The 11,055-nt window shown below is 35.8% G+C and overlaps 1 protein-coding gene across 1 annotated transcript; it reads right to left on the bottom strand.

Annotated features, from left to right (window-relative positions):
• Nucleotides 1–2,360: 2,360 nt before the first annotated feature.
• On the bottom strand, nt 2,361–10,207 carry LOC138813707 (vomeronasal type-2 receptor 116-like). The gene is made up of 6 exons (XM_070002091.1): nt 10,112–10,207; nt 7,770–8,576; nt 6,571–6,729; nt 6,180–6,303; nt 3,848–4,732; nt 2,361–2,410 (listed from the first exon to the last, which is right to left on the bottom strand). Exons 1-6 carry the CDS (start codon nt 10,205–10,207, stop codon nt 2,361–2,363), a joined length of 2,121 nt encoding a protein of 706 aa, XP_069858192.1.
• Between the last annotated feature and the right edge of the window lie 848 nt (nt 10,208–11,055).

Raw genomic sequence — 11,055 nt, forward strand, 5'->3', positions numbered from 1 at the left:
AGAGGTTTTTCTTTATTGTTGTTTTTAATGTATTATGTAATTTTTTGTTTCTTTTGTATGTTCTTCCCCCTACGGAATATGCACTGTTTTCTCCATATTTAATTTTGGTATTCTGATATTGTATATACATATATTTGAGTTAGGGAAGGGAACAACAGAATTATGAGACAAAGGACAAGGGAGGGACTAATGCAAAGGGGAGAGGGAAAGTAGGAGAAGGAGAAAAATGAGGGAAGGGGTAACACATTTGATAAGAAACATACTTATTTTCTTACTATGTAACTGTAACCCCCTGTACATCACCTTGACAATAAAAAAAGTTTGCTCCAAAAAGAGGAGATGGCATTTTTCCAACTCGAATTAGATTGATTTTTAAATTTTATGTTTTGTATTATTTTAAATTTCGACTTGCCCATATAGGTAAGCTAGATTATATTATGTTAGTTTTATATGGGCATCTAACATCTTTTGACCGAATGAGCCTTTGCCAATTACTTTTCTATTTCCTTTAAAAATTTAACTGATCTTCATAGCCTCCATTATTTTATTTTCATTCATGTGTATGGAACTCCCTAATAATTGGCAGAATATATTTAAACCCATTGAAAGCAACAAAAAGTCAGATAAAACATACACCATATTATTCCCAATACCACATAACTCATACACAAACACATACATACAAACACACACACACACACACACACACACACACACACACACACACACACACACCAGGAAGATTGGGTCCAAATCTATCCTGCTTCCTATGAATAAAATTTATAATACAAAAGACAAAACTTTCATTTTTTTACATTTTTCTTCTTTCATTCTTCTTACTTCTGTCATTCTATTTATCCAAGAACTATCTTTTATGTTCCATTAACTTTCTACTTGCCTGCTATCCATCTACTCTTTCTTCAACACATCAGTCCGTCCACAGGTATATTCTTTTTCTTTCTTCATTTAACAGAAAAAAAAACAAGTGTTGTGTAAGTTGACTGGTATCCCAACTAAGAAAAAATTAGCAAGGAATACAAATTATTATGCAAAAACACTAAAATCATATTTTATCCCTACAACTTCACATCACACAATAAGATTCAAAAGTTTACTCAATAATGTAAATTCAAACCTAATAATGAAATTCATAAACTAAATAAAGAAGACATAGGTCCTATGGTTTCTCTTATTTGTAATAACTAGTATATGTCTGAGACAAGCAGAAAAGGTCAAAAACTATGTATCTATGACCATATAAGATGATATTAAGTGAAATGAACCCCAAGATAGGGACATAAGTGTTTTTTTCTTTCTTTCTATTGTTTCTAACATATTTAAAACGTACCATATGATTTTTTTATTGCTTTGTATGTCCCTCCTCCAAGGTATAACTCCTCTCTTCACTGTATTTGATGTTGGTATACTTTGGGGAGGGGAAGGGAACAAAGAAAATGTTTAAATAGGTATACAGGTTGACCCATTGTAACAATAAGATGTACAAGACACTGTTAAACAATGAACTTAACCATTAAGGCTGGGAGGGGGAGTGTAGTTTTGCAAGTGGGTGGGAAGGGATGGTAGGGGAAAACAAAGGAGGAAGCAACAATGCTTGATAAAAAAATGTGCTCATTACCTTGCTCATGTTACAGTAAACCCTCTGTACAGTATTTTCAAAATAAAAAACAAAGAAGACAAAAACTCCATAGATTGAAGAATATTTTGATTATATCTTAACATGGTAAGCATGTTGGAAATGTATTACATTTTCATTTGTTAAAAAGCATGTCCTCTTAGCATCAGGTTATATAGTCATATGTAATAGCTTTTTACCTCTTCTGCTTTAGGGACACGAGGTTTTATCTTTGTCGCTGTTCTTAATGTGCTATGTGATTTTTGGTTTCTTTTGTAATTCTCCCCTATGTACAACCCCTGTTGTCACTGTATTTGATTCTGGTGCCCTGCATCTTGTATAAACATTTTTTTCTAATTTGTGGAGGGGAAGGGACATAGAAAAATGCTGAAATAAGGATACTGGATGACCCATTGTAACAATGAAATGTATTAGGCAATATGTTGAAAAAAATTTTTACAACTTTGGGGGGGGAGGGAGGAGTTGGGGAGGAGGAAACAAAGGGATGGTAGGAGAAATATAAAGGAGGGTGTAACAATTCTCAATAGGAAATGGACTCATTACCTTGCTCATGTAACTGTAACCCCTCTGTACAGTATCTTTAAAATACAATATATATTAAAAAATGAAAAAGCATGTCCTCAACAAAAGAATATGCTCACAGCATATTTTGAAATGCCATGTTATGTTTTCAACTAAAATAAACATAATAAAAAACTATAGTCAATTACATAGTTATTTCTTTATTAGAAATGTAAGTGTGCGAAGAGTTTCGAAGTCAGCCTGGGCAGTAAAGTCAATGAGACTCTTCTTTGCAATTAAATAACAAAAATGTAGAAATAGAAGTGCAACTGGGGAAGCGGTATTGAGTGACAAAGGCAAGGGGCAGTTTAAGCCCTGAATTGAAGCATGCATAAATAACTTTAATTAATATCAGAAGAAACGCGTTATGAACTGTAGAAGAGACAGGAAACAAGTAAGTTGTAGCCCATATACCTTAAATATGCCTTAAATATGTAAACATGTGAAAATAGTATAGAAGCTAGTACATCAAACTAGTGCTTTCCTGATCAAATTAAGAGTTTGAAAAGTGACAGATAAAATGTTGATGTATCAACAGATTGTAAGAAGTGAAAACATTATAAGAAATAATATTAGATAATTTAACATTCAAAATTTTATGTATCAAAGTAATAAAGAGTAATTCAACAACAATAAATTTTAGAAGTATATCTAGACATGGAGGAATAAGATATCATGCAATAGACATTTTCATATTAAAAGTAAAAAAAATCTTATACATTGTTATCTTAAAAATAAGCATATTTTTCTAATGTGTACAGTCATTATTAAAGTTATCTGAGGGTAGTAGTGCAAGAGAGAAGAAGAGGAGATAGAGAGAGACAACGAGAAAGAGACAGACATAGAGAAAGCTCTCAAAAAAGATCTTAAGAATTATTGCAAAAAGTGAATGTGTGAGTAGAAATGTACAAGTATTGAACCAAACATTCTCCAAGGATGATATTAAAAGATGAAAATTTGTGAAGAGGAAAACATTAATAAAATAAATTAGAGGACTTTACAAAATTGTGGTGTGCAAGAGGAAGTTAATATACTTAAAAATTTGGAAAAGTGATTGAAAGACAACAGAGAAGACACTAAGAAGAAGAGATGATAGAATTAAGCTCTGATTAAATTGGAAGAATAAAAACATAAAAAGAGGGCTGGGAAGGTAGCTCAGTGGTAGAGCTCTTCCCTTGCATGAATGAGGTCCTGGATTCAATTCCTCAGCACCACATATGCAAAAAGACAAAGCCGAAAGTGGTACTGTGGCTCAAGTGATACAGCACTAGCCTTGAGCTGAATAGCTAAGGGACTGTGCCCAGACCCAGAGTTCAAGTTCAGTCCCCACGACTGGATCCAAATATATATATATATATATATATATATATATATATATATATATATATATATGTATATATACATATATACATATATATATATATATATTCCCATTTGAATAGTGATCAACACCACTTGTGACTACAAATACTACAAAAATGCACAATAGGTCCTAACACATTGAAATTTAAAAATCCATAATGTTTATTACAAGAAGGGAAATTTACTGTGGATTTAAATCAGAACTTCTGTATACTAATAAAAAATTAGTTTAATCTTAAGAATGCTTGTTTCTCCTACCATGTTTTTCATCCCTGAAACCATGGAGAGAATTTTTGTTTGGCCTTACTAAGATGATGTAGCACTTTGGAGCAAAAGTGCAGCCTAGGAGCCCTGCACCAGAGGCCAATATGGAGAAGACCTCCACAGCCAACATGACCTTCCCCTTGGCACTGTGATAGACAGGCAGGAAGGTGAGCCACACACTGCAGAACACCAGCATGCTGAAGGTCAGGAACTTGGCTTCATTGAAGGTGTCAGGCAGGTTCCTGGCTAGAAAAGCTACAGTGAAGCTGGCCAAGGCCAGGAATCCCAGGTATCCCAGGACACAGTAGAAGGCATTGAGAGAGCCCTTGTTGCACAGTATGATGACTTGGCCATGTTCAGATTGTGCATCTGTGTCAACAAAGGGAGGAGAAGTTCCCAACCAGAGTCCACAGAGAGTAGCCTGGATGAGTGTGCAGATGGGGATGATGAAGTTAGGAGCCCCTGATACCAGCAGCCACCTCATCCTTCTCCCTGGAGAAGTGGCCTTGAAGGCCAGAACCACAGTCACTGTTTTGGCCAATACTGTGGAAACAGCCACAGTGAACACAACCCCAAATGTGATCTGCTGTAGGATGCATGTGACTCTGTTTGGTCGTCCAAGAAAGAGCAAAGAACAGAGGAAACAGAAGATGAGAGAGATGAGCAAGTTGTAGCTGAGAGCCCGGTTATTGGCCTTAACAATGGCAGTGTCTTGGTGTTTCACAAACATCCTCATAACAGCAACAGTGAGCATAGAGAAGCAAAGAGCTATGCAGGCCAGAGCCATGCCCAAGGGATCTCCAAAAGCCAGGAAACTTGCAACTCTCAGGAGGCACTGATTTCTCTGTGTGTTGGCATATTGATCTTCACACCTCACACAATGCTCCTTATCTATTGAGAAGTGTACACTATGGTAAGGTCTTGTTATGAATTTCTTTTTCTTCACACAATTTAGGAATATTTTCACTTATGGTAATTCTGAAATGTCAGCATTTACTATCTTACAATTATTAGCAATAACTAGTATATGTCTAATACAAGCAGAAAAGGTCAAAACTTATGTACATATCACCCTCTAAGATGATGTTAAGCGAAATGAACCCCAAGACAGGGATACAATTGGGTTTTTTTCTTGCTTGCTATTGTTTTTAATGTACTTTAATGTACTATGTGATTTTTTTGTTTCTTTTGTATGTTCCTGCCCCATGGTATAATCCTTGTTTGTATGTATTTGATTCCAGTGCCCTGCAACTTGTATATACACTTTTCTGATTTGGAGAGGGGAAAGGATAAAACAAAATGCTTAAATACGGATACAGGTTGACCCATTGTAATAATGAGATGTACAAGGCACTATGTTGAAAATGAACTTTTCAACGTCGGTTGGGGAATGGGGGTAGCAAGAGTAGTTTATGAGGTAGGAATTAAGGGATGATAGGGGAAAATCAAAGGAGGAGGCAACAATGCTACATAGGAAATGTACTCATTACCTTACTCATGTAACTATAGCCCATCTGTACAATATTTTTACAATAAAAAATATAAAAATAAAAGTATATGTTCTTTTCTAAACTGTTTCTCAGTTCCATGTTTTTCTTCATTTGGGTTTTTTTATTCAACCTTTTCTTCCTTCAGTGACTATCACATGTATTGATAATATGACAGTTGGGATATATTAATATTAAAACAACAATGTTCTACAGTTTCATTCTTAGTAACAGAATGGTGTGGAGTTCTGCAATCCTATTGATAATTGTAATCATATAGAATACAATATCCTGCATGTCTCTGTAAACATGCACTTATCCCCATGGTCCATTACCCTTGAATTCATCATTTTTTTGTGTGTCACCTGCTCACCTGTTATACAGTGGGAACAGAGTGACCACTCTTGGACACTCTAAAGTCATGCTTAATTCGTAAACTAACTCCACTTTCTGGGCATGCCAAGACCAGTTCTGGGCACTGAGAAATTAAGATATGCCAAGTCTCCTTTTTTTGTGTAGGTAAAATGTAACCTTTAAGATGAACATTGTCCTTAATAAGACTATGTTTAATTTCATGTTAGAGTTTACACTTGTCCTAATGATTAGTGATAAGAAGGACTCCTTGAGATTACATTCACTGCAAAAGACTAGAAAATATTACTGAATATGTAATCCAAACACATGACTTTTCATATTCCAACAAGCAATATCACCATTTGTAAAAATCAAATTATGAACAGAGAGAAGGAAAACAGGCATGGTAATCCCAATATACAACTTTGGAATTGACTTGTTTGCGTTGAGGAAACCTAGGGAGAGATGAATAATTGCTTCATAATTCATGGACTTACTTGTCCCATTAGCAATCTCATTCTCTGGGCAAGGTGTACAATCAAAGCAACAGGCAGCCTTTCCCTCCTGAGGAGATTTCCTGAATCCAGGATCACAGCTCTCACTGCAGACAGAGTGAGGAGTCTGAAGAAAATCAATGATGTGTCAGAAAATGTTCAGACTTACACCTAACATTTCACAAAGTCCATTTTTTAATTGATGGATTATTAAACATAATGTTCCTATGCAGGCAAGTGCAGTTGATTAATTAAATTCTGTTATAGAGCCCATATTCCATGATTCACAAAGACTATGGGAGAATATTTCTGGAACTCAAGCAGGTATACATTTGAAGATAGACTTTTGCTAATTTGTGTGTTATTAAAATTATTAGGATTACATCCAACACACCTCTGTAGTTTCAATGGCCCACTCTACCATATTTTCAGACAAAGACAGTTGATTGCCATGTGGAGCATAGGGAGAAAACTTTCCTACTTTCACAGCAAGTTCCAGAAAACCTGAACTAAGAAAAGCTACCAATTGCCTTTTAATGTCTGATTCTGAATGCTTGAATAACATAGAAGAAATCCTATGGAGGAATAAAAATAATCTTCTTGAAAAATAACCTTTCCTGTTTACTCATAATAGGAGTAGAAGGGCTTTTTTCAAGAGAAACCATTTTGCTACAGCTTGCCCCAACAACTACTTTATGAATATCTATTGTTTAGGTTGCAAATTTTTTAATACCAAATGTTGAATGAATCTAAGTCACTTATGAAAAATATGAATAATTCTGTTCAGGTGGACATCTTTTGATATGACTGAAGAAATTCATATGGAAAAACTGAATTTATAACATTCAAAGCACTAGATATTGAAATGTTGAAGTTATTGGTAACTAAAGGAATTAAGAAGAAGTATGCTGGTGGCTCAAGAATGTATTCCTTGCTAGCCAAGGGGCACAGATCAGACTATCTCACTATGAAGCCAGCGGGGACAGGAAAGCCCTTGAAAAACTTGTTCCCATAAACTATTCAGAAGATGATGGAAGTAGTGCTATGCTTAAGTGGTTGTGCAGTAACCTAGAGCACAAATAGACTCAGGGACATAGCCCAGGTCCTGAGTTCAATCCCCTAAACAGACAAAAAATGTATTGAAAGACAGAATATATTTTATCCATGTTACTGGCCTGTTGTTTCCCTAAGAGCATATGCACACATGTACACAGTTCCTCAAAGACCTTTAAACATAAAGCATTTCCTAAGGTTTTGAAAACACCTGAAATATTTAATTTTTTAACATTAATCTATATTTATTCAATTTTGTGTTTACAATAGTTTCTGTTAATAAAAAGGAGAAAGCTAAATATTTGAAACAATTACTTCCAATACATATATATATGTATATATATGTATTCATTACTAGTAACAACCAAGATATCTATGACATGTTTACAAACACATATATGAATGTGTGTGTATATATATATATATTCATTTATATACACAAATATGCATACTTACAGAAATATTTAATTTCCTACAGTAAAAACCCCCTCCAGAAAGTGTCATTCCTTAGCGTGTATTCCCTCTAACAGAAGACATTACCTGTACTGGGGAAGGCACTGTTTCTTTTCTATTTCCCAGTGCTTGAACTTCTGTTTGATGAAGAAGCAGCTCATGGAGAGCCTGGGCCACAGCATACACAGCATTGTATACATTGTTACTGTCTCCAGACATACTCATGTCAAAAATATGCCCAGGCAACCAATCCAAAGAAGCATCATGAGCACAGTTGTCCCATGTCACACAGTCAGACTCAGAATCTGAGCAATTAAATGACAGAAACCACAGCTTTGCAAGGACAAAGTCTTTAGGGTATTTGGAAGGATGAATTGCCTTGACAAAGTCTGTAAATCCAGAAACATCTGCATAATGGTGTGTAAAAATAAGAGGTACATGCAATGAGCCTAGCATGAAATATTTCCTTTTCAGGGTGAAATCCCACTGTGAGTTCATGATACAAACTTTGCCTTTTATGAGTATTTGCTCAATACCTAACATTAAAACTTTTAGTGAATCTTGATCACCATATATAATGAGAACACGTGCTGAAGCTTCATTTATGCCATTGTAATTTGCCATCATATTGTATAAATGTTGCAGGTCTTGGCTTGAGATCACTACCTCATAGGCCACACAGAGTCTGTTCTTGGCCATCTCTTCTTTTAATTCATCAAGAACTGACACATTATTCTCATTTTGTGAGGTTAGCAGTCCCACCCAGTTCCAGCTGAAGTGAAGCAGTAAGGACACCATAGCAGTGATTATTAAGGTGTCCTTTTTGGCCATCTGATAGAGAGCAGGAAACTTGTTATGGTCACTCAGGGCCTGATCAAAGGAACCAATGGTAAACTAAAGGGAAAAAAGTTGAATGCTCCATGAATGAGAAGATTGCCACGCATTACAATCTCTGAAGTATGTTAAGAATCAGTTGATAGAAGGTAGATTTTGATATAATTTTTGAAAAATGATTTAATTGTTTTTAGTTGTTGTACAACATATGAATTCATTTGTAAAGTGTCTCTGGATCTTTGCTACTATTTCTATCAACTTCACATCTATATCAATCCCACCCACTCCGTGACTTTCCTAATTCAATTTTCACATGTGTCCATTGACTATATTAGGTTTTTTCCCACCCATCCATTCTGTAATCATCTGCCTTTTTGTCTTAACACCTGCCTCACTGTTAAGGTATATTTCAGTTTTCTGGTATTCATTTCTGATATCAATAGATCGGAAAATTACAGCATAGAGTTCCACCCCTATGTATACCATACTTTACTCACAAAATTCATCTATTTATGTAAGTGGCTATGTGTGTTCTTATTTATTTCATATTACATATTCATATTTTAGATCTAATTTTCACAGGTGAGAGAACACATTGACCCCTCTCATTGTGAGCCAGACATACTTCATTCAACATGATAGCTTGCATGTGTGTGTGTGTGTGTGTGCCCATGCCAGTTAAGAGGCACCAACTAATGGCCTCTTGCATTTAATTGGCTTTTACCCTCAAGACTTGGGCTGATTCTCTTGACTCATTCATTTTGTTCTCTTTCCTAGTAAATTGGAGATACATGTTTCCTGAGTTGCTAAGATTACACGTGTGAGCCATCAATACCCTGCTCAATATTTCTTCACACTGCAAAGTCATAATCCAGATTCTGATTTATTAAAGAAAATTATTGATAAACTTAAAACAACATCAACTACAGTGAAAGCAGGGGTTATACTGTGGGGGAGGGACATACAAAACAACAAAGAAATAATCTTATAAATGTGTTAGAAACAATTGCATGAAAAAGTAAACATTTGAATACATACCTTAGGGTTCATTTCCCTAACATCACCTTATTTGACCTTTTCTGCTTGACTCAGTGGAGGGGAAGGGGAGAAACAAATGGTTTAAATAGGGATACAGGTGGACCCATTGCAACAATGAGATGTAGAAGTCGTTATGTCGAAAATGAACTTTACAATTTTGGTGCGGGGCAGGGAGGGGTGGTGAAGAGTGGGGAGATTGGGTTGAGGGTGGGGGGGAGAATGGGAAGGGTTGGAAAGGGGAAACAAAGGAGGAGGCTACAATGCTTGATAAGAAATGTACTCATGTAATTGTCACCCCTCTGTACAGTATTTTCACAATAAAAAAAACTTAAAACAACAAATTATCCATTTGTCTGTTTGAACTCTTCTATTTTAACAATGAATATACATATATAGATATTTAGATAGATAGATTCCCCAGTCTTTGAGTACTTACTCTTTGATACCACAAAATTTGATAGCTTTATAAGTCCAGTCTCTTCCTATCATTTTCTGGTAACACCTGAAATGGCACCAAATTAGGCATTTTTATCTCTTTCTACACTTCCTACACTCACCTGTGGATATCTGTAGAGTCCCAGCAATGTCCCAATCTGGTCAGATGTTATTACTGATGGTCCTGTAAGTACTGCTATAGACCTTCTGTCTCTCATACAGGAGTAGTTTGGACTCTCGTACTTCCCAAAGAGCCAAATGAAGGGATTCAGAAACAAAGGCCAACCTCTGAATTGAATATCATAGATATCGAATCCCAGAGTCAAGTTGTGTAAAAGAGAAGGGTTTTTGTTGATCTGCTCAATAGCAAAAGCCAAGGCCAAAACAAGCTGATAAATCCTTTAAGATCCTGCATAATGAGCATAGAAATTGAGTCATTTTTTCCAAACATAACTTTGATGGTTTGAATACTTCCTTCTTGCCTATGAATATATGAAAACAGTATCCCCAGTTGGGATGGAACGTGAATGTAATATCTTACGGTTGTATATAGAATTAGGTAAAGATATGAAGGCAATTTTTCCATGAATGATATTGAGAAATGTATTTTTAAGCCATGAGAGAGAGAGAGCTTCCCCCCCCCCCATTATCACATGAACCCAGGCAAAAACATGTTGTCTGTTGGATTAGGTTTTGGTGAGACTGCAAATATTTTGTTGCCTTTATCTTAGGGCAATTAGGTCCACTTGTGTGAAAAATAAATCTTGTGTTTTGAGTCACTACATTTGTATTATGCACTGATGTGACAGGCCAGTATAATGAATAAACAATTTAAGTGCAACTTTCAGAAGCAAAAGGTTGTTTTTGCCAATTGTGGGGCTTGAATTCCAGGCCTAGGTGCTGTCCCTCAGCTTCTTAGCTCAAGGTTAGCACTCTCCACTTGAGCCAGAGCAGCACTTCTGGTCTTTTCTGTTTATGTGTTGCTGAGGAATTGAACCCAGGGCCACAGGCATGCAAGGCAAACCCTCTAACACTGAGCCACCTTCCTAGCTTGCAAAGGGTATTT

The sequence above is a fragment of the Dipodomys merriami genome, unplaced genomic scaffold (genome assembly GCF_024711535.1).
Source record: "Dipodomys merriami isolate MVZ:Mamm:240054 unplaced genomic scaffold, mDipMer1.0.p SCAF_6, whole genome shotgun sequence".
NCBI classification, from domain to species: domain Eukaryota; kingdom Metazoa; phylum Chordata; class Mammalia; order Rodentia; family Heteromyidae; genus Dipodomys; species Dipodomys merriami.

Bases quoted from the DNA above. Each gene is read 5' to 3' on its own strand.
- LOC138813707 (XM_070002091.1), bottom strand. From the start codon at position 10,207: ATGAGAGACAGAAGGTCTATAGCAGTACTTACAGGACCATCAGTAATA. The intron at 8,577-10,111 runs GTGAGTGTAGGA...TTTTCCCTTTAG, and splicing joins GACTCTACAGATATCCACAG to TTTACCATTGGTTCCTTTGA. The intron at 4,733-6,179 runs GTAAGTCCATGA...ACTTCTCAATAG, and splicing joins TGAGATTGCTAATGGGACAA to ATAAGGAGCATTGTGTGAGG.